Genomic DNA, 24,613 nt, shown 5'->3' with positions numbered 1-24,613 from the left:
TTCATGGGTTTCCTCCGGGTGCTCCCACAATCCAAAGGCATACTAGTTGGTAGTTGGTCACTGTAAATTGTCCCGTGATTAGGCTAAGGTCAAACCTGGGATTGCTGAGAGGGATGACTCAAAGGGCCAGAAGGGCCTATTCCGTACTGTATCTCTAATTAACTAAACAAACAAACTATGAAGAGAAATGGCTAGTCCTGATGAAGAGTCTGAGCCCTACTGTTCATTTTCCTCCATCGACGTTGCCTGGCCTTCTAAGTTCCCTTACGCATTTTGTGCATGTTACTGTGTCAATTCAGTGAACTTGGAAACAATGTCCTTTTTCAAGCCGGTTTATTTATAGGCACAGTAAATTGTTGTAAAATGAACTCAAATTTATATGGGAATGCACGTCACAGTTAAGTAATGGTCCACTACACTTAGACTCTGCCTCCTGACTCTCAGCCAATTTACTAGCAAGGTCAATAACTTGCCTTCAACTTCACAAAATGGGAAGCTTCATCAAATACATTTTGAAATCAGAATCAGGTTTAATGTCACTGGCATATGTCATGAAATTTGTTACGACACCTCCCTGTCCACCACTTTAATTACCCTTTTAAAGTGTTCAATCAGATTTTTCAAGCATGATTGCACCTTTCCAAATTCACGTTGAATCTCTTTGATCGACCGTTTATTCTAAAACGAATCAGTTACTCTGTCCTTTATTGGACATCAGATAAAGTAGTTCCACAAAAATACACAAAATGAAAATAATTACCTCAGACTAAAGCCAATAAGAAATACTCAGTATTGGTTTCCTATCTATAATAACCACAATATACCATGTTGTGAGGGCATATAATGCGAAGAGACCTCTAGCATACATATCTAAAGGGTAAAAGATCAATATATAACCAGCAATTAACTTACACTACTTTCATGCCACCATTAGTCCAGTAATATTAAGTTTTCAAATGAGTTTTTCCAATTATTTCAATCATATATGCAGCTTTAACATACTTTAATATTATTTTTTAAACTCAGTAACAAAAGCATTCCAGATTACCAGACATTTCATTAACTCATGATAGCCATTTCATAATGGATGCATACCTACTGTTGGATTAAGCTGCAGAATTGTTGTTTTCCCTTGGTTTGACTTTCTTACGCTTGTTTGTATTTTTATATAATTACCTATATACATGTGATTGTTCAGTGAGTCTGCCAATGGTTACAGTTGCCTCTGTATTTTTCTGGAACTTCTTGATTTCAGCGGCAGGTTGTCGCATTACTTGAATCAGGTGGTTTAATTAGTTAACTGTTATCTGTTGGAATTTCAGTGGAATCAGTGTTTGGTACAAGACCAGACCACCAGTGTTCTCTTTTCCTTCAGGTCTCTTCCTCTGCTCATTTTCTTTCCCTTTCTCCCTTTCATCTCTTGCCATGCCGCATTCCCTTTGTTCATGTGTGTGTGTGTGTCCTGGTGGAGTCGTCGGGGAGCCATCATGACAAGCTTTATGCACTAATCTTTTTGGTGATTGCTCATCATCCGGTGTGTTTTGGGCATCTGAAACCTGGCGGAGCCCATCCCTCTCCAGGTTTATTTGGAGCTGGCTGGATTCGAACTCGGGAGCCTTCACTCCGAAGTCCAGCGCTGATGCCACTACACCACCAGCCGGCTTAACGCAACGCTTAATAAAAGGATCATAAGCAACAAGTTTTAAGCCTCATTCTTAACTTCTGAAGAACCTCTAGATCGCAAAGCATTGGGATCCTACACTGCTGGCATTTCAATGATCACAATGAATATTAACACTGCCTCAGCTAAGGATTTTTCTTTCTCTGAAAAGGAGGTGCAAGTCCCATGCCTATTTTTCCTCCTCTTTCCTATATCCCGTTTTAAAGCCAACTGTTGCACAAGATGGAATTTATAAATTCAAAGTTAATTTTATTATCATACATGTCACCACATACGTATTCATTTTCCTGCGGGCATACTCAGCAAATCTATAGAACAGTAACTATAACAGGATCAATGAAAGATCAACCAGAGTGCAGAAGACAACAAATCATGCATATGCAAATATAAATAAATAGTAATAAATAATACAAATATGAGATAACAAGATAAAGAGTCCTTAAAGTGAGATCATTGGTTGTGGGATCATTTCAATGATGGGGCAAGTGAGTGTAGTTATCCCCTTCTATTCAAGAGCCTGATGGTTGAAGGGTAGTAGCTGTTCTTGAACTTGGTGCTGCGAGTTCTGAGTCGCTTATACCTTCTACCTGACGGCAGCCATGCGAAGAAAGCATGACCTGGTTGGTGGGGATTATTGAAGATGGATGCTGCTTTCCTATGACAGCGTTTCATGTAGACGTGCCCATGGCTGGGAGGGCTTTACCTGTGATGTGCTAGGCTGAATCCGCTACTTTTGGTAGAATTTTCCATTCAAAGACATTGGTGTTTCCATACCAGGCCATTATACAGCCAGTCGGTACACTCTTCACCAAACATCTATAGAAGTTTGTCAACATGATAGATGTCATACCGAATCTCCGCAGACTCTTAAGGAAGTGGGGGCACAGCTGTGCTCTTTATAGCACAAAAGCAGGCCATTTGTGCGCATGGTTCAAGCCACTAATAGAGCAGTCCACTTCAACTAAAGTTAACTTACCACAGATTAGTGATTGAAACTAGGGAAACTTTTGGCATGTGTACCAAAAACAGTCACTTATTGGTTCAGTTGTTAAAGGTGTTTTTAAAAACAATTTTAAATAATACACAATTAAAAAATTTCACTGTGTCAATTAAACAGCCATTTCTGTGGGAAGTTGATGACCATGTGAGGAGAATAAATTGTGGTGTTTGATGGTCAGTGTGGACTCAGTAGGCCAAAGTGCCAGTTTCTGTGCTGTATGACTTCATGGCTCTCTAATAGAGGGCTTTATTTGGTTCTTTCTTAATTTGAGTCCTCCAAGTGCACTTTAAGAAGTTATAAAAAGCAAGAAGACATCAAAGACATTAATCCCTGCATTAGTCCTGCTGTTATACACTAGCATGTCTGGGAATAGGAAAACAGTGGGAAAGTTCATTGCAGAAGGTGGCATCTGCATGTGTTGGCCTGGTTGCACCTCGACAGAGGAGATCAGTAGTGTTGGGAGGTGGGCAGGAGTGGGGATGGATTTAAACTGATTTGACAGGGGGTCGCAGAACCTGACATACAACTGAAAGGGAAAATAAAAGAACAAAGAAAGTCAATAACACCAGTGCAATAAATAGAACAGTTTTAGTTAGTACAAGGGGAAGAGAAAGAAAATGGACTAAGTACTTAATGGAGTAAAGCAGAACCTTTTTCTTTCAGATGGCTGTGAATCTTCAGAATCTTTCTGCAAGAGGAAGAAAGTCTCTCTCTCTCATTCTCTCCAAGTAAAGAATTTTATATCTACCAGCTGTGTCACTGGTGACTTTTTCCACAGTTACAGTGAGTATGATCATTTCTTTTACAAAAAGTGAGGTTTCAGGAGCAATCTTTGACAACCTGCAATAAAATTGCATCTAGGTTGAGGAAATAAAGCCATATACTGTTAGAAAAAACTCTTTTCAGGTTTCCAGCCAGATACAGGTATCAGATTATACACTTTGATGACAAACTCTGCCATCTCCATCAGGGATGAAGCTATATACCCTCTGCTATATAGTCCTATATCATCAATTTTCACTGAAAAGTCATGGTGATGGGGAAGAGCACTAGGCTTATCAGCATTGGTTAAAGTTGTTTTTATCGACAGCCAGATGACTAAAGTCTCTGTGAAGAGAACAGATGATGCAAGTGGTCCTTGGGTGAATCTTGTTTATTAATGGAAAGTACATTTGTCATAGCTTGTGTAACGTGTCACGAACGCCGAATTTAACGTCGAGATAAACCACAGTTAATAAGAACCAGATCGCAGCAAGATTAACCATTTACTGTTCACTCTTCACATTAACATATGGTGAAAACTGTTGATAAAACAATACAAGATTGATACAGTATTTGTTCCTTCCTTAATATCACATTTCAAGTGTAAATACTTGCAAAGGTGACTATAACTACATTACACTAAGGTGCAGTATACAGGGAGAGTTTACCTGCTCCATTGACTACTTTAAATACACTTCCATGCAAACTATCCGCGACTCTTTAACTAACGAAAGCATAAACATTATCTACCGTCGTTACTTCTAACAGGATCGGCATTAACATCTTAGTTCAATATATCGATTATCTATTAACTTACAGCGTTGCTCTCACTGTGATTTCTAATGCCTGCAAAACAACTTCTGCTCGGGTCTGCCTCGTGGTGAGCCCCCACCCTCGCGCTAATTTCAAACCGGTATTTTCCCACACGACGCGGCGAAACCGGATGTGACGTCATCGCATGTCGATATATTTTACATGCAATGAATATACTTTAAACACTTCTAATTCTAACTAGAAAATACTATCGAATGAATTACTAAGCGGAAATATTATAAACTAAATAACTGTCGTAAAGACAGCACACTCCCCGCTTGACCTTCGTAAGGTCACAATGAGCAGAGTACAAAACTTAGTCTCTTAATCAGTCATTGGGTAGAAGTAGAATAACTTCTGTAACTGGCCCTTGGTAAATTTTCACATCGCCTTGGTCGGTAGTCTTCAATTCGATCTTCCTGACATGTCCATCCCCGCTAGGGAATGTAGCAGTGATTCTGGCCGTTGGCCAGCTGTTGCGGGCGATTTGCTTGTCCCTGAGCAGGACTAAGTCTCCAACTTGAAGATTCCTGTGGGGTTCTGTCCACTTTTGTCTCTGTTGCAACAAAGGTAGATATTTTTGTCTCCAGCGAGGCCAGAACTGATTTGCCAGAGCCTGGACTTGTCTCCATTGCTTTGTGTACAAATCCTTGTCTGAGAAGTCTCCTGGTGGAGGAGGTGCTCCTGCCTTCTGCGTAAGGAGCGTTGATGGCGAAAGTATAAAGGGGTTTTCTGGGTCAGAAGACACAGGTAGGAATGATTGTGCGTTTATAATGGCTGTGACCTCTGCCATTAGGGTACACAGTACCTCGTGGGCCAATCGGGTGCGTTGCTGCATCTCAGGTTTCCTTTTCCGGGTTTTCCGTAAGGACGTGAACCGTTTGACTGCGTGCTCTTTGTTATCTGGTGAGCGCTGGCGTGGTTCTCTGAAAGGCAATGGGGCAACCCCATTATTTGCTTCATCTCTGAAGACCTTGGTGTCTTTGGGTTTTAAAGAAATGGTATCTTGAGCTGATTGTGCAAGTTTGTTTCCGTGCTCGGTTTGAACGAAAACTGACTGACCTAGCGTCTCGTCGGTTACTTTACGCTTGGTAATGTCTTGTTGTGCTTCTTTAGGGTACACCTCAGTGAGGCAGATCTTGGAACAAGAACGGCTTGACTGAGTTTGACCGCAAACTTCTGTACAGTTCGAGCTGACAATTGTTGTCCTGGAGTGAACCTCTCCCTCCCCGCCGTCCTGTTGTGGGGGTGAAGGAGCGTTGTCGGTTCTTTCATTCTTGACTTCATCACGGAGCCGTGAGGGTAAATTTCCTTCCTCGTATGGATGTGATGCAATCGTGACTCTCTGAGGTTCCTCGTAGCTGGGGAAGTTATCGAATACGTATGGAGAGGGGAGACGAGCCTGCCTGTCTATTTGAGACTGTACATAGTCGCTTGTGCGTTCCAGTCTGGTCCTTTCTAAAGTAGATCTTGCTTCGGTCAGATCACGCGACCCTTCAGCTTCTTCTATGTACTCTGCTTCCGCCATGGCAGCTTCTTCTTCTCTTTCTAGCTGCAGCACTTGCAACTCTGTCGATATTTTTGCCATTTCCAACTGGGTTTCGGCTTCTCGGGCGGCCCTTTCGGCTTCTCTGGCAGCCTTTTCTTTCTGGATTTCGGCTTCTCTGGCAGCCTTTTCTTTCTGGATTTCGGCTTCTCTGGCAGCCTTTTCTTTCTGGATTTCGGCTTCTCTGGCAGCCCTTTCTTTCTGGATTTCGGCTTCTCTGGCAGCCTTTTCTTTCTGGATTTCGGCTTCTCTGGCGGCCCTTTCGGCTTCTCTGGCAGCCTTTTCTTTCTGGATTTCGGCTTCTCTGGCGGCCCTTTCTTTCTGGATTTCGGCTTCTCTGGCAGCCTTTTCTTTCTGGATTTCGGCTTCTCTGGCAGCCTTTTCTTTCTGGATTTCGGCTTCTCTGGTGGCCAGTTTCATTTTCAAAACTGCTTCTTGTCTGGCGTAACGCAGTCGCACCTTGGCGGCTTCTGCCTTTCTGGCGGCCCTTTCGGCTTCTCTGGCAGCCTTTTCTTTCTGGATTTTGGCTTCTCTGGCGGCCCTTTCGGCTTCTCCGGCAGCCTTTTCTTTCTGGATTTCGGCTTCTCTGGCGGCCTGTTTCATTTTCAAAACTGCTTCTTGTCTGGCGTAACGCAGTCGCACCTTGGCGGCTTCTGCCTTTCTGGCGGCCCTTTCGGCTTCTCTGGCAGCCTTTTCTTTCTGGATTTCGGCTTCTCTGATGGCCTGTTCTTTCTGGATTTCGGCTTCTCTGATGGCCTGTTCTTTCTGGATTTCGGCTTCTCTGATGGCCTGCAGCATTTTCAAAACTGCTTCTTGTCTGGCATAACGCAGTCGCACCTTGGCGGCTTCTGCCTTGGCTCTTGCCTGGGTGGACTTACTTGATGTCGGTTTACCGCCCTTGTCGCTGGGCGCCATCGACTTGATCCCGGATCGAGCTGACATTGCAGCACTTGAAACACCTGATAATGCCGCTTTTTCACTGTCACGTTTCTCATGCCTGCAAAACAACATCTGCTCGGGTCTGCCTCGTGGTGAGCCCCCACCCTCGCGCTAATTTCAAACCGGTATTTTCCCACACGACGCGGCAAAACCGGATGTGACGTCATCGCATGTCGATATATTTTACATGCAATGAATATACTTTAAACACTTCTAATTCTAACTAGAAAATACTATCGAATGAATTACTAAGCGGAAATATTATAAACTAAATAACTGTCGTAAAGACACCACAGCTTGTTTAACCAACCTTGTTATTTTATGTTGTGTTAAATAGGTCCTGTGATGCCTTGGATTGGCAGCTAGAATTTTAATTCTTTTTTTGTCAATTTTAGTCAATGTTTGTCAATCAGGAGTTAAATACAAATCTTCCTTAAAGTATTGCTTACACCACTCATTATTCTTTGTTTTTAAAGCAACAAAGTTAAATTAAAGGCAATCTCACTTGAATACCATAATTTTTTTTATTATTGTGAGCAGCTGGACTGTGTGTCTTTACAAATAACTCATTACCATCCACATGGACACTATCAAACACACTACAAAATACCTCTGCTTGTTAGCTCCTCAAAAACCAATCCAACTATTCAGTTAGGATTTTCCATTAACAAATGGAAGCTGTTTCCAATCAATATTTGCCTTTCTAAATGCAAGTTGATGTTTCTTGGGAAATGGTTCTAATAATTTGTCCATTACCAAAGTTAAACTACTTGGTCTGTAATTACCCAGTTTATTCCTTCCTCCCTTTTAAGACCGTAGGGTAACGTCAGAAGTCCACCAATTCTTTGCAGCCAGTGAGGAATGGAAAATTGCTACCTGTGCCTCTGCAATTTCCTCCTTTGATTCTTTTAATAGCCTGGGATACATTTCACTGGGTCCAAGTTATTTATCAAAAGTGATAAATCTTTTTGTACTTTTTCTATTATAACATTATCCCACCTGTGGTTTACACTCTTCTGTCTTCAGTGCAAAGTATTCAAAGTGAATGTTTTATCAAAGTACATATGTCAGCAGACAACCCTGAGATTAATTGCCCTGGGTTGTATTCACTCCTAGAAACTTAATCACATTCTCTATCTCTACATACAATTTACCATTTTCATTCCTAATCTACTGGTCAAATAAAGGAACAAACACCACTCTCTCCCAGGCCAACACCTCTAGCCTTGAGGTCCTAACTATATTCAGTTGGCTCAACAGACATCATTTACATGCCGACCTCCAGGTCCTGACATAGAAATTCATTCAAAGTTCAGTGCATACAAATACAGTTCCATTGACCCACGTTTGATCCTAATTTCAGGTGGTGCCTGTGTGTAATGTGCACTTGCTTCCTTGGCTGCACAAGTTTCCCCTGGATGTTCCACTCTTCTCCCACAAAATTATGTAGGTTGCTAAGCTAATTGTCTACTGTGAACTACCTTTAGTGCAGGTGGGTGATAAGATACGGTGGAGTTGTTTGCCTCGGAGAGAGAACATGTTGCAGGGAAGTGAGTGTGGGGAATGGGATTGGAGACAAAGAGACCCACAGGTGTTGAGTTTCAGAGCAATAAAAAAGCAAACTGCTGGAAGAGCTCAGCAGGTCAGGCAGCAAAGGTGGAACAGATAGTGAACATTTGGATTGGATATTGAGGTAGTATAAAGAGGTGAGAGAGGTCACACAGGATTTGGGAAGTGATGAATAGACCCAGATGAGGTGAGGTTGATGGACAGATGGAGTCAGATAAGGGAGGGAGGGTTAGACATACTTACAGGCTGGATGATGACTGGTAGAGATAACTAAAAGGGCTGCAGATTACGGAATCCTTAAAGAAGGCGAAGAACAGAAATATAAGGGAGGGTTGCTGGGAAAATGGAAATAGAGAGGGGGAGGGGATAGGGAAACCAAGCTTGTGGGAGATGATTTTCTTCCATGGTGCAATCTTTGACTTTGTGAAGTTAACTTTCTACACCTAGACAACCAACCAATAAGATTATAGCTTAAAATGACCACTGTTCATTAAGTTCCAAACCAACTTGAGCAGTACAGAGGGATTTATGTTATTACTGACAAATTCGACTGAAGAAGCGGTACTGGGGAAGCAAGAAGAGAACCGCAAAGAGAATTTCAGCTCCTGAACTGACCATACTGTTGACACTCTGAACTCTATAATTAATGGCGGGCATGAAACTGATCACATCCGGGTTAATCAAGAGAAACTTACTAATTTTGCAGGTGCAGCATTAGTCATCAAAAACACACACACAAAGCATGGCAGCAATAAGCAAACCCTGTAGTATCCCTACCTGCAACAACACCGAGGTAGCGAAAATTAACGAACATCCCCGAACAATTGGACGAAACAGCAAAGGACGAAAATTACCGAAGGTTTCCGATTTACCTTGGGTCCGGTCTAGGGGACGAATAATACTATTGGCTAGCTGGCTTGATTGTCAGACGCGTGGGCCACGCCCAGTTCTCCCCCTTGCTCTCCGCCTTCTCACGAATCGTCATGACGTCAGATGCTCAGGCTTTCCCACTCACGTTCCACGTGTGAATCGCCCCGCCTCTTGCTCTCTCCGAGTTTGGCCACAACGCACGCGCAGTGCTCGCCGGCCGAAGTGCAGCGCATGCGGACTGCGGCGTGTTTGTCGTTGAGGTTTGCTCCAGGGCACTAAGTGAACCGGCGGGGAGGCGCTCGGTGTCATCTGTGTGCTGGTGAGACACGCAACGCTGCCAGTCCCTTTCAACACGGCGACACTGACTTGCATCTGCTCTCGCCATGTACCGGTACCTAGGAGAGCTACTGGCTCGTGGGGCCGTCGCCTCCTTGACGCCCGCTTCTGAAGGATGTGTGCAGCGCCTGGGCGGCCCGGCAGCCTTGCTCCAGTGCCGGCGTTACTCCAGCGAACCGGCGGCGGCCACCCAGTCGGATGACCCCAACTTCTTCACCATGGTGGAAGGCTTCTTCGATCGCGGGGCGAAGATCGTGGAGGACAAGTTGGTGGAGGACTTGCGGACCCGCGAGTCCGACGAGCAGAAACACAAGAGGGTGCGGGGCATCCTGAAGATCATCAAACCTTGCAACCACGTCCTGTCCATCTCCTTCCCCATCAAGAGGGACAATGGCGAGTGGGAAATGATCGAGGGCTACCGAGCTCAGCACAGCCAACACCGGATGCCTTGCAAAGGAGGTAAGGCGAGGAATACACGCGAGCTGCAGTGACTTGTGCTCTATTGGCCCCAACTCTCAGCTGGACCATTATAGGGAGGGGCTTTTATCTTTTTTGCCCTTTCGTTACAGGTACGGAACAATTGTTACCAAGTCTCGCGGTTCTGTCATAGGAATCGTAGACCTTGTCTAGCACTTAATAGGACTACATAGTAATATCACTCGTTTATTCTTAAAAAATCCTTGACCACAGAACGTTGTCCTTTCACTTTTTCAGTTGACACCGTGAACGCATTCCCGGAAAGACTGTTTCACACTTGCGGATCTTGTTTGATCATGGGCTTACTAACGTGTAATTTAATTTTAATGACACGGACGTATTAGGACAGATGTCCAGAAGTTCAGTCACAGTGAGGGTTTCAATAAAATGTTGAACGATAGGGAGGGAATTCAAGCTGTACGACTTTAACTAGTGAAGGCACTGTGATCAATAGTAGAACTTTTTAATTTTGTAATTGGCTCGGAGATGTGTGATAAACTAGAATTAAGCGATGGAAGATACTTTGAAAGTTGTCAGGCAGAGGTCAGGAAAAGTGGGATTATGAGGATTTGTAAGCAAAGCTGAAGGTTAACACTGATTTAATCACGGGTAGTAGTGTTAAGATAGTTTGTATGGGCCGAACAAGATGGCAGTCAGGAGTGTGTCCGAAGAGACAAATTTAGAAGTAGCAAAGTTGTGGATGAGAGTATCAACAACAAATAATCAGAGAGAGAGTGAGTGTTGTCAATATAGGCAGTCTTGTTGATACAGTATTCTGATATAACTCATTAAAACATGGAGTAAAATATGAGCTGGATTGTGAACAGTTAAGTTCTGCTTCAGAAAGACACCAGAAATTGTGAACTGGTGGCTGGGAATGGGCTCAGGCTTTTCATTGGTTACCGGGAATTTCTGCTCGACCAGCGTGCACTGCTGGGGAAGCAGGCTGACAATTTAAAAACGGGAGATGTGTGAGAGAACCAGGTGTGTTATTATAAAATATGTTGAAATTAGCAATATTATTGTAATTGTCAGGGTTGAATGGAAGTGGTATATTAACTGTCAAAAGCTAGTTCTTTATGGGCAGCAGAGATTATCAGTGGAACATGAAAAGAAGCCATTATCTAATTCTAGCTGCATAGATAGGAATGGAGCCACTTCAGTGCTGATTCACGCAGCAGGTGTAGTGGTAATAGAGGATGGTAATTAGCTACCCTGTCAAATACTGTGACTAGCTTGAAAATAATAGTCATGCTTGTGGGGCACTGACTTTTAGCACTATGACAAGGGAGGATAATACTGTTTCAGGAAAGGTGAGCACTGATTTAGGAAAAAAGCTTCAGTAGGATGGTTTTTTTGGAATGGGTCTGAAATGAAGAGTGCAGGTTAGATGGGGCATGGTAACTTAAGGAGCTGTTAAACTAACTTAATGTGGGAGCAAGGAAGGGAAGTTTGAGAAACAGTTGAGTGCCTCAGTTGATCTTGTGGGCCAAGAGAACTTACAAAAAGCAGAAGAAAACAAAATAAGTGAGAATATAAGGTTATGAATTTAGGGTGAGGATGGGAGGAAACTTGGAGATAAGGGAAAGAGGAGTGAAATGAGTATGTGACTTGAATGCTTTCCAACTCAGTGATAGAGATCCTGGTCATTGTTTTGGGAATAGTGGAGGGGATGACTTAAAACTATCTGCAATAGAGACGAGGGAACACTCAAGAGTGAGGAAAAATAATGATTATATTAATGATAGCATTTAAAGTATGAGGACATGTCCAAAAGCATGCAGAGCTGAACATGTATTGTAAGCAAATTAGGAAGGTCCTTTTTTCAGAAGAGGTCACAAAGGAAACTATAAACACAAAGCACACTGCAGATGCAGTGGTCAAAGCAACATGTACACCACGCTAGAGGAACTCAGCAGGTTGGGCAGCATCCATGGAAATGATCAGTCAATGTTTCGGGCCGAGACCCTTCGTCAGGACTGAAGAAGGAGGGGCAGGGGCCCTGTAAAGAAGGTGGGGGGAGGGTGGGAAGGAGAAGGCTGGTAAGTGCCAGGTGAAAAACCAGTAAGAGGAAAGATCAGGGGGTGGGGGGGAGGGGAAACAAGCAGGGGATGGCAGGAAAGGTGAAGAAGGAATGTAAGGGGAAAGCACTATGGGTAGTAGAAGGCTGAATCATGACAGAAGTGAAAGGCAGCCGGAGGAGGAGGGAGAGTGAAACTGGGATGGTCTGCAACTTCAGGTAATTCCCTCCCCCTCCCTTCCCCCATCCCAGTTTCACTCTGCCTCCTCCTCCAGCTGCCTTTCACCTCTCTCATGATTCTGCCGCCTTCTACTACCCATAGTTCTTTCCCCTTACATTCCTTCTTCACCTTTCCTGCTTCCCCTCCCCCACCCCTTGATCTTTTCTCTGATTGGTTTTTCACCTGGCACCTACCAGCCTTCTCACCCTCCCCCCAACTTCTTTATAGGGCCCCTGCCCCCTCTCTCTTCAGTCCTGACAAAGGGTCTTGGCCTGAAATGTTGATTGATGGTTTCCACGGATGCTGCCCGACCTCCTGAGTTTTCCAGCGTGGTGTACATGTTACAGAGGAAACTGGTGTCTTCTTTAATGTACTTATTCAATTCCCTTTAATTGAATCAGCTGCCATTACCCTTTTAGGCAGTGAATTCTAGATCATATCAATTTGCTGCATGCAGGTTGTGTGTTCTTGTTTTTTTCCCTTTTGAAACAGTTTCTCTTTTTACTTTGTCTATTCTAGATCCTAACTGAGATTTAATCAACTTGTCCTCAGTCCGACTACTTGAGTAACTGATCCCTCATCCTGGGATTATAACAAATAAATCTTTCTTTTCTAATAGTGTCACATCTGTACTTGAGTGGTTCCAGAGATATGTGCACTCTGCCACTTTGCTGCTGTAGCAGTGGATTTTTATAGAATTGTCTTTTTCTTGCTTTTCTCAATAAAACCCCAGGAGCCTATTTTTAACATAACTGATTTGATGCATTTCAAAGATTTGTCCATGTTTACCTCTTATTATTGTGTGCTCCAATTTCCTTTACCTGGGATTCAAAAAGATTGCTACTCATTTCATGCAGTTAAATTGTATCTGCCATGTAGTCATCTATTCAGATCCATTGTTGCTGGCCTCCAATATCCATATTCTTAAGTGTTGTCATCTGCAAGTTTTCAAACGTTATCTTGTGTGTCCAAAGAAGGCATTAAAACTGGATTTGTCCCAGTACCAATACAGCGTAGCAGACTAATTTTGTTGAGTTCTGCCATAAAATGACTATTGCTTCCTGTGCCTTATCCATGTTGCTCCTGCTCCTCCTCTTCCATGGGTTTCAATGTTATTGGCAGGACTTTTTATTAATGCTCATTAGGGTATGGACAAATATCAACTACAATGCCTTCATCAATCCTTCTCTTCCATGGATCGGGGCGTTTTGACAAGAGACTTGGTTAGGTTAGTTGAGCACAATATGCCTTTAATGTGCTGGATTTTCTTTATTGTCCAAGTGATTCATAACTTTGTCTGGTATTAGCTTCACTGCCATCACCTCACTTTTTTGATGTTTGCTTAGGTTATCCTTTCTATGAAAAGCGTGTAACATTTGCAATGCTGTAATTCTCTGGCAGCATCGTGTGTGTGAGAACCAGTGAGAGATAGTGGCTGGAATTGCTAATTTCCACCCCTCAGCCACTTTGCATTATATTTGAACCTACTATGATCTATTTTAAGTACATCCAGCCTTCTTGGTGCCATCTGATCATCACTTTTGGTCTGCCCAATTTTGGTAACTTTCTTTTCTTTGATTAAGACGTAGGCAGTGGACATACTTAGATCCTCCATCATAATCCCTTGATAGGTGTAGAGATCTCAGTTTTGATCCCTAAAAGGTTCCACCCTTTCTATTGCTATTCTTTGGCAGCCAGCCAACACTCTTTGTTCCCTTGGAAAGTATCTATTCCAATGCTGGCTTTTCTTAATGTAATGGAATGAGTTATGGAGCTATTAAGACATTTTGTGTGATGATTATTGCCCCTTGATCTATTGGAAGACAATTCCTCTTGTTTCTGATGAATTTTGATTACCTCTTGACCTATTGGAAGACTATTCCCATCCTATGTTGTAAATGGGGTCTATGCGTAGAAGCTCACATGAAGGTGTATGTGGTGAGGATTTTGCTTAGTGACTCCATATCTTTTGAAGTCAGAAAATATTTTGACCAAAATTGCTTACAGATTTTTTTCTATTTTTAAAAGAATTTTTTTTTTACTATTCTTAATGGTTAAGGCTTAATGGTTTTTGCTTTTCTTTTAAAAAAAAGTCATGTTTTTATATAAAAACACAAGATTCTGCTGATGCAGGAAATCTTGAGTAACACATGCAGTGCTGTAAGAAATCAACAGGTCAAACTGCACCTATGGAAACGAATGAACAGTCAATATTTCAGGCTGAGATGCCTTACCAGGACTGGAAAGGAAGGGAAAGAAGCCAAAATAAGGTGGGGGAGGGGAAGGAGTACAAGCTGGAAGGTGAACGGGAAAGTAGGTGAAGGAAGGTAGGACGGGAGATGAAGTGAGAACTTGGGAGGTGATAAGTGTAAAAGGTAAAGGGCTGATGAAGAAGGAATCTGATCGGAGAAGAGAATGAACCATGGGAGAAAGAGGAGAGGAGGGGCATCAAATGGAGTTGATAGGCAGGTGAGAGGAGGCAAGAAAGGTGCCAGAATGAGGAAAAGTGGGGGGGGGGGGGGGGTGAGAGAAATTACCTAAAATTAGAAGAATTGACGTTCATTCTGTCAGCTTGCTACCCCGACAGAATACCAACCAGGGAGTGGCCTTCTCATGACAATAGAGGAGGTCGTGGACTGACATATGGGAATGGGGACTGGAATTAAAGTAGTTGGCCACTGGGAAATCCTACCTATTGTGACTGGAGTGAAAGTGCTTGACAAAGAGGTCCCCCAATCTACATCAGGTCTCTCCAATGTAGAGGGGGCTGCACTGGATACAGTAAATGACCCTGACAAACTCACAAGTGAAGTGTTACCTCACCTGGAAGGATTGTTTGGAGCCCTGAATAGTTGTGAGGGAGGAGGTGCATGGGCAGGTGTAGCACTTTTCCACTTGGAAAGATAAGGGCCAGCAAGGAGATCAGTGGGGAGTGACAGAGAACAATCCCTACAGAAAGTGGGGAAGGGGGGGGGGGGAGTGTTTAGTGGTAGGATCCTGTTGAAAGTGGTGGAAGTTGTGGAGAATGTTGTGGATGCTCATGGGGTGGCAGGCAAGGATGAAGAGCTCTATCCCAGTTAGGCTATGGAAAGATGAGGCATGGGTGGACGTCTGGGATATGGAGGAAATGCAAGTGAGGAAGTGGGTGCATTGTCAAGTCAAGTCAATTTTTATTGTCATTTTGACCATAATTGCTGGTACAGTGCACAGTAAAAATGAGACAACATTTTTCAGGACCATGGTTTACATGACACAATACAAAAAACTAGACTGAACTATGTAATAAAAAAAACAGAGAAAGCTATACTAGACTACAGACCTACACTGGACTGCATAAAATGCACAAAAACAGTGCAGGCATTACAATAAATAATAAACAGGACAGTAGGGCAAGGTGTCAGTCCAGGCTTCGGGTATTGAGGAGTCTGATAGCTTGGGAGAAGAAACTGGTATATAGTCTGGTCGTGAGAGCCCGAATGCTTCGGAGCCTTTTCCCAGAGGACAGGAGAGAGAAGAGATTGTATGAGGGGTGTATGGGGTCCTTCATAATGCTGTTTCCTTTGCGGATGCAGCGTGTAGTGTAAATGTCCGTGATGGCGGGAAGAGAGACCCTGATGATCTTCTCAGCTGAACTCACTATCCGCTGCAGGGTCTTGCGATCCGAGATGGTGCAATTTCCGAACCAGGCAGTGATGCAGCTGCTCAGGATGCTCTCAATACAACCCCTATAGAATGTGATGAGGATAGAGGGGGCGGGAGATGGACTTTCCTCAGCCTTCGCAAAAAGTAGAGACGCTGCTGGGCTTTCTTTGCTATGGAGCTGGTGTTGAAGGACCAGGTGAGGTTCTCCGTAAGGTGAACACCAAGCAATTTGGTCCTCTTTACGATCCCTACCGAGGAGCCATCGATGTTCAGTGGGGTGTAGTCGCTCCGTGCCCTTCTGAGGTCAACAACCATCTCTTTTGTTTTGTTCACATTAAGAGATAGGTTGTTGGCTCTGCACCAGTCCGTTAGCTGCTGCACCTCCTCTCTGTAAGCTGACTCATCATTCTTGCTGATGAGACCCACCATGATCATGTCATCGGCGAACTTGATGATGTGGTTCGAGCTGAGTGTTGCAGCACAGTCGTGGGTCAGCAGGGTGAACAGCAGTGGACTGAGCACACAGCCCTGGGGAGCCCCCATGCTTGGTGTGATGGTGATTACCTTACATGGAGATCTTGGGTTTTAGGCTACATTAAAATATCAGAAGTTGCGGTTTCTACATTTTGTTTTGTTACTGTTTGCCTTTGAAAAAATTTGGCACTTATTGACCTTTGTTTCCATAATGCAATAAACAGAACCTTGGTTCACTGGAGCTGCGCAGACGTCGCAGTTTATCCATGAAGTGTTAAAGTCATTGACATCTATAATCAAGCAAACTGTTTGGAGTAATTTTCAATGTACGAGTTACTTCTTTTGGTATACAGGAATTTGGAAAAATTCCAGAGAATGGAATTTTATTCAAAGAGTTTTTCTCTTCGCTCCACCCTTCCTATTTTTGTTTTCTAGCTCTGGCTTTTTGCTATGTGGTCACTGATAAATGAATATAGTCTTCCCTTGGAATTTCTCATCTTGTCCCTCTCACTGTTTACCATTCTGCCCCACCCCACCCCCAAGCTGCAGTTGCTCACCACAACCAAAAAGGGAAAATATTGAAACAGAGAGCTTCTCCACCATTCAGTATGATTGCATAATAATCCAAGGTCAGTGCCCTGTTCCTGCTTGCTCCCTATACGCCCTGACCTCTTCAGCATTTGAAACCATATCTGACTTCCAGAATACATTTAATGATTTGACCTCCACTGCAAACCATCACTGAAATCTCCACAGTACACCACCTTGGGGGTTGGGGTGGAGAGCAGGGGGAGGGTCCTCTGTCCTAAGTGGCTTATTTTCTATCCTTGGACTCTGTACACCTGTCACCCCCAGCTGTTCTGGATTTCCTCACTATCTGGATTAGCCTTGCTGTATCTAGTTCAGTCAGAATTCTGTAGATTTTGATGAGGTGTTTCTCGTTCTAAACTCTGTGTGAATATGCCCCGTCCTGCTTTTCATGGAAGCAGTCTTGAGATACTTTCTTGCAATTTGTTTCTCCACCAAATATTTTCTTCATTCGATAAGGAGGCCAAATCTATATACAGTTGGCCCTCCTTATCCGCGGGCGATTGGTTCCAGAACCCCCCCCCCCAGAGGTACCAAAAAATGTGGATGCTCAAGTCCCTTATTTGACCTGTGCGGTGTAGTGGTCTTTAGGACCCAGCGGAACCCCAGACTTAATTTAATCTGTGTCAGTCCGGTGGACATTAGGACCCAACACAGCTCTGAATCCGCAGTGTTTCTGTTCACGAAAATAAACACGATCACAATTGAAAATAAAGTGCAAGTAATAAAGCAATTGGAAAGAGGTGACACCTTGGAAAAGCATTGGGCTATAGTCAGTCAACGATCGGAACAATTTTAATGGAGCATGTGAAAGGCCCTGCCCCAATGAAAACTACAATTATTACTAAGCAATGCAGTGGTTTAATGATTGAAATACATACGTTTCTTAAGTGTTTTATTTGCATAGAAAGGTAAAATATATACTATATACAAAGATAAATGTTTGACTAACTAATGCTAAATAATACTGGATTTACCTGTTCCAACTTAAAGAGGGACTCAGGAACGGTACTCGTTCATAACCCGAGGACTGCCTGTACATCTAAATCATCTCTAGATTACTTATAATACCCGATACAATGTAAATGCTGTGTAAATAGTTGTTATACTGTATTGTTTAGGGAATAATGACAAGAAAAAGTAGTCCATACATGCTCAAACAATGAGTGCTGGAGAGAGAACTTCCAGGTTTTCCCGATCCGCGGTTGGTTGAATACGTGCATGCGGAATCCGCAGATAATGAGGGCCAAATAATCATACACCCAAAAAATCATATTATCAAGTTTGTCAATGACATGACAGTGGTGGAGTCCATGGCCAACAACGATGAGATGGCCCACAGAGAGGTGGTGGAAGAGTTCAAGGCCTGGTGCCACACTGCTTCCTGAATGTCAAAAATGACAAAGATGGTCATCAACTTCAGAAGTTGCATCGTTTTACACCCCTTGTTACATTGGCAGCACAGCTGTGGAAACTGTAACCAGTTTCAAATTTCTGGGACTGTACATCTTGCAGAATACAGCAACACCCGTGCCTATCATCATTTTATAGACAGCAATCAATGTGTGTATAAGTTACCTTAGGTGTTTTTATTATTGTGTTCTTTATTTGACTTTTTTCTTAATTTTGTTTTTGCTCAGCATAACTAAACTTTCAATATCCAGATATACTTACATTTACATTTCTTCCCTTCACAGATATCAGGTATCAGATCACTAACATCAAAATATAGACATCACCACAACGTCCTAAACAAAAGCCATTATTAGTATAGCAGACAGGTTTACATCTATACACTGCAGAAAAGGTTGCCATGTTTTATGAAAACTATTTGTTTTTGAGTGTACCATACATGTCAAAAAGTCCAATGGAATGTATTCCATGATTAATTTACGCCAACCAAGAAGTCCAGGGGCCTTGTTGGATATCCAACAAAGTAAAATGTTCTTCCTCGCACAAAAAGTCAGGATGTTAAAAAGTTTTTTCTAATGTGCATTAATAGTACGACTGCTGGGTAAGCCTAAGAGAAAAGACACTGGGTCCAGTTCAAGCTCCATTCAGAATCTTTCCCATTTCAGCCAAAATATCACTCCAGTATGCCTGAAGTTTGAGACAAGTCCAAAAACAGTGGGTGAAAGTTCCAGTATTTACATTTAGAACACATTGGAGAAACCATCATCTTAAATTTCGAGAGACAATCTGGAGTCGGATGGGCTCTATGCAGAATTTTGAGTTGCAATGCTTTAGTTCTATTACAAACTGAAATCTTCTTTGCATTATCACAGATGTTTTCCCACGATCTGACTTTTTTGTGCTACATTGAAACTGGAGTAACAATTATTTTGTTCTCCTTTACAATTGTTTATTGGAAATGACATTAAACAATCTTGAATCTTGCTGCCAAAGTTGATAACCTCACATTTATCCACATTAAATTCCATCTGCCATGCATTGGTACACTCACTAAACTTGTCTAGATCCAACTGGAACCTCTACATTTTCCTCACATCTTGCATTCCTGAACAGCATTGTGCTGTTTGGCAGTCTTGGATGCTCCACCTGGTGCTGCTGTCCTCAGTCTCCACCCAAGTACTGGGAGTAGTATAGTCATCTGGTAGATGGAGCTCTTCAGCCTGGGAAGGCAGTCCATCTAAGAGAGGGAAAACTGATTTCAAACCTCCGCTGCCTTGCGGCCAGACCCACTCATGGGAAGAGCTTCGGGAGTAAACCCTGAGGACAAATCCGGAGCTGGAGTTCCTAAGGCAGTCCGACGTTGCCTTCAACCTCATTCTGGCAACTCCTGCAATGTCACTGGTGCCAAGCTGTTTTGGCCCTTGGACAACATCGGTATCGTGGAGAGGGGAGACCTGCTGCAAGGGCAACTGCTGGTCTTCCATACAACCTTACCCAGGCCTGCACCCTGGAAACCATTCCAGGCACAGATCCATGGTCTCGATAGACTAACGGATGCCTCCATAGCCAGATAATCATACTTGTACAGAATGGCATAATAGATGTTCTTGATAGTGGTGCAACACTGATCAGGTATGTTGGCCCCTCTGGTACTGTGCTGACATGGTGGTAGTTTGTTCATTTTCAGTGAGATTTCAAAACGCCATTCCTAGACAATCTTGTCTAGTGGGGTAGTCTTTATCATCGAGGTCAATTACTGAATTCTGCAATAATTTTCCTTGATGGGCTAGCACTTTGGTGAGATCAAATCATAAATATTATACAGTGTTAATACAACTGCATAATGTCTTCACCTTTCTGAAATGAGGGCTAATGTACCACTTGTTTGTCATAATAGCTGCCTGTATTTGCCTTTTAACTAATGTGGTTTCTGCATAAGGAGATATGAGCTCCTGAGTTGCAATTGCTCAGCAGTTAAAACAAAAATGTTTTTTCTGACTTTTCATAATTTCACACTTCTCAGCTCTGTATTCCATCTGTTATTTTTTCCACACTTAACTCATTATTATCTTTATAGCCTCTGAAACACAGTTAGCAAACTTGTACAAATTACACATCTCCTCTAAAGAGCCTCAGCCTGGAAATCGTTGTTCACGAATCTCCAATCTTTGCTAATTACTTCAAACCTGAGGCTGTAATCTCAAAAACTAATTATGTTTTATTATTTGAAAATGTAAATATATTACATCCTTTGCTTCCCATTTTCTACCCTAGTTAATACTCTTCAATTCTTGTTTCCAAGCATGATTTTCCTTTCTAGGTTATATATCCAATTGTACTGTGATTATTTGAGATGCCAGTAAACAACTCCTAATCAGGGATTCTAACTTTTCTGCTAACTGCTTTAGGCTAACTGATTCACAGTTCCTTGTTTTAATTCTCCCTCGGAAGTTGCTTTTGTTGTTTTAATTCTCTGAAATTGTAGCACAGCAGTGGAAACAGCAAACTCCTGGGAGTGCACATCTTGCACAACCTTTCATGGTACTAGAATACATCCTCCACTGTCAAAGCTCACCAGCGCCTCTACTTTCCAAGGAGGTTGAAGAGCTGCTCTAAGCATACCAATACTCATGACCTACTGATACACAGTAGAAAGCATCCTAACATGCTGTATCACTGTGTGGTATGGAAACTACTGTGATGTAGAGGACGGCTCTACAAACAGTCCAATACATAACTGGCACTACCTACTCAGCATCAAGGACATAAATACGGAAAGACACCAAAAAAGGGATCATAAGAGTCCACCCACACAACTTATGGACTGTTAGTCCCACTCTTAATCAGGGGAGAGTCTCCAGACCAGGAGCATTAGACCCAAAAGTTACTTCCCCCAAGCCATCTGGGTGATAAACACCACTTCTCATTAATCCACTACACCACCATTATACAGTGGCATGCAAAAGTTTGGGTACCCCTAGTCAAAATCTCTGTTATTGTGAATAGTTAAGTGAGTAGAAGATGAACTGATCATCAAATGTCATAAAGTTAAAGATGAAACATTCTTGTCAACACTTTAAGCAAGATTAGTATACTACTTTTGTTTTATACAATTTTACAGTGAAAAAAGGAAAGGAGCACCATGCAAAAGTTTGGGCACCCCAAGAGATTTGAGCTCTCAGATAACTTTTACCAAGGTCTCAGACCTTAATTAGCTTGTTGGGGCTACGGCTTGTTCACAGTCATTGTTAGGAAAGGCCAGATGATGCAAATTTCAAAGCTTTATAAATACTCTGACTCCTCAAACCATGTCCCAACAATCATTGGCCATGGACTCCTCTGCCTATCTCTCTGAAAATTAAAACAAATGATGCCCACAAAGCAGGAGAAGGCTATAAGAAGATACCAAAGTGTTTCCAGGTAGCCATTTCCTCAGTTTGTAACGTAATTAAGAAATGGCAGTTAACAGGAATGGTGGAGGTCAAGTTGAGGTCTGGAAGACAAAGAAAACTTTCCAAGAGAACTGCTCGTAGGATTACTAGAAAGGCAAATCAAAACCCCTGTTTGACCGCAAAAGACCTTCAGGAAGATTTAGCAGACTCTGGAGTGGTGGTGCACTGTTCCACTGTGCAGCGACACCTGCACAAGTATGACCTTCGTGGAAGAGTCATCAGAAGAAAACCTTTCCTGTGTCCTCACCACAAAATTCAGTGTCAGAAGTTTGCAAAGGAACATCTAAACAAGCCTGATGCATTTTGGAAACTAGTTCTGTGGATTGATGAAGTTAAAATAGAACTTTATGGCCGCAATGAACAAAGGTATGTTTGGAGAAAAAAGGGTGCAGAATTTCATGAAAAGAACACCTCTCGAACTGTTAAGCACGGGGGTGGATCGATCATGCTTTGGGCTTGTGTTTCAGCCAGTGGCACAGGGAACATTTCACTGGTAGAGGGAAGAATGAATTCAATTAAATACCAGCAAATTCTGGAAGCAAGCATCACACCGTCTGTAAAAAAAAAGCTGAAGATGAAAAGAGAATGGCTTCTACAACAGGTTAATGATCCTAAACACACCTCAAAATCCACAATGGATTACCTCAAGAGGCGCAAGCTGAAGATTTTGCCATGGTCCTCGCAGTCCCCTGACCTAAATATCATGGAAAATCTGTGGATAAACCTCAAAGTAGCAGTGCAAGCAAGATGGCCCAAGAATCTCACAGAACTGGAAGCCTTTTGCAAGGAAGAATGGGCAAAAATCTCCCAAACAAGAATTGAAAGACTCTTAACTGGCTACAGAAGGCGGTTACAAGCTGTGATACTTGCCAAAGGGGGTGTTCCTAAGTACTGACAATGCAGAGTGCCCAAACTTTTGCTTCCGGCCCTTTTCCTTTTTTGTTATTTTGAAACTGTAAATGATGGAAATAAAAAAGTAATCTTGCTTAAAATATTAAAGAAATGTGCCATCTTTAACTTTATGCCTGTTGAAAATCAGGTCATCTTTTACTCGCTTAGCTATTCACAGTAACAGACATTTTGACCAGGGGTGCCCAAACTTTTGCATGCCACTGTATATGCATCTCCTCGTGTCACTTTCTGTACCTATCAGTCTAGGTTTCTAACATTTACTTTTACATTGTGTTGTATAGGATTACTTTTATATTTATATTGTTTGTTTTATTATGTTCTTTATGCTTACTGTTTTTTAAATCATTGAATCTAGAGTAACAATCATTTTGTTGTATTTTGCATTTTTGTACTGAAGAATTTGTAATTTTTAATCTGTAGGGGCATTCTAAAATGTATAGAATTATAGAGTCAAAATTGTTATCTACACTTTAATGACCTCTTTTTAAAAAAAAAATATCCAGGATATACAGAGGGAAAAGGGAACATGAACTGAAAATTGAAACTGCTAGAAATGATCAACAAGTTTGAGATGCTCGCTGTGGAAAAAGAAACGGTTAATGATTCACGTTGAAGCCTCTGTCAGAGGGAGAAGGGAAAAACAAGTTGCTAAGTATGTGGAGGGATGGAAAGGAGAAAGGGAGTATCAAGAGGAGGTCAGGATTGCTGAGGTCGTTTCAGTATATATGGAGCTGTTTAGAGATTAACAAGGAGAGAGGGAAAAACTGACAAGGGGACATGTAATTCTGTGAAATGCAAGGCGTAGAAGTTAATGATTTGAAAATGAGAAGTGCCCAATGTTTTGAACAGTGTCTGTGGAAATAGAAGAATGAATTTGTTTGTTATTGATTTAGATAATGGAATTCAGGGCTTTGTGGCAAAGTTTGTGGATGACACGAAGATAAGTGAAGGGGTAGGTAGTGCTGAGGAAGCAATGTGATTGCAGCAGGACTTAAACAAATTGGAAGAATGGGCAAAAAAAAAGGGGCAGATAGAATACAGTGTTGGGAAATGTACTTTGGTAAAAGGAACAATAGTGCAGACTATCAAACTGGGGAGAAAATTCAAATATCAGAGCTGCATAGGGACTTGGGAGTCCTCATGCAAGACTCCCAGAAGGTTATCTTACAGGTTGAGTCTGTGGTAAAGGCAGCATATGCAATGTTCACATTTAGTTCAAGAGGAATAGAATATAAAAGCAAGGAGATAATGCTGAGCCTTTATAAGACACTAGTCAGGCCACACTTGGAGTATTGTGAACAGTTTTGGACCCCATATATCAAACGATGTGTTGTCATTGGAGAGAGTCCAGAGGAGGTTCATGAGGATGATTCCGGGAATGAAGGGGTTAACATATGAGGAGCATTTGGCAGCTTTGAGCTTCTACTCACTGGAATTTAGACGAATGTGGGAGTGGGAGGGATCTCGTTGAAATCTAACGAACGTTAAAAGGACTAAGTAGGGTGGATGCAGAGACTGTATCTTTTGGTGGGGATATCCAGAACTAGAGGGCACAGCCTCAAAACTGAGGCGCGACCTTTTAGAATGGAGGTAAAGAGGTTTTTTTGGCCAGAAAGTAGTGAATCTGTAGAATGTGCTGCCACAGACTGCGGTAGACGGCAAGTCTGTGGCTGTATTTAAGATGGAAGTTGATAGTTTCCTAATTGGTCAGGGCATAAGAGTTTATGGCGAGAAGGCTTGTATATAGGCTCAAGCAGGATTAGAGATCAGCCATGATGGAATGGTGGAGCAGACTTGATGGGATGAATGGCCTAATTCTGCTCCTATGTCTTATGGTCTTATAAGTAATATCACAGGTAAAGAGTATGAGCAGCAGAACTAGCCAGACCAGAAACAAAT

The 24,613-nt window shown here is 42.5% G+C and overlaps 2 protein-coding genes across 4 annotated transcripts in view; one reads left to right on the top strand and one right to left on the bottom strand.

Annotated features, from left to right (window-relative positions):
• The window catches only part of shld2 (shieldin complex subunit 2), a 120,234-nt gene extending 110,917 nt beyond the window's left edge, over nt 1–9,317 (bottom strand). Inside the window, exon 1 of one of the 3 annotated variants that reach the window (XM_059946322.1) lies at nt 9,183–9,317. The gene's annotated coding sequence lies outside the window, so the exon portion shown is untranslated. Of the gene's footprint in view, nt 1–1,095; nt 1,231–9,087 lie in introns of those variants that run through there. The other 2 variants (XM_059946318.1, XM_059946320.1) reach the window with 2 other exon arrangements.
• Nucleotides 9,318–9,416: 99 nt separating this feature from the next.
• The window catches only part of glud1a (glutamate dehydrogenase 1a), a 112,428-nt gene continuing 97,231 nt past the window's right edge, over nt 9,417–24,613 (top strand). The window contains exon 1 of the mRNA XM_059946324.1: nt 9,417–9,975. Coding sequence (XP_059802307.1) covers nt 9,564–9,975 — 412 coding nt within the window. The 5' untranslated portion in view covers nt 9,417–9,563. The remainder of the gene's footprint in view (nt 9,976–24,613) is intronic.

Source organism: Hypanus sabinus, chromosome 21 (assembly GCF_030144855.1).
Source record: "Hypanus sabinus isolate sHypSab1 chromosome 21, sHypSab1.hap1, whole genome shotgun sequence".
Taxonomy (NCBI): Eukaryota; Metazoa; Chordata; class Chondrichthyes; order Myliobatiformes; family Dasyatidae; genus Hypanus; species Hypanus sabinus.
This window is presented reverse-complemented; position numbering and strand designations above follow the sequence as displayed.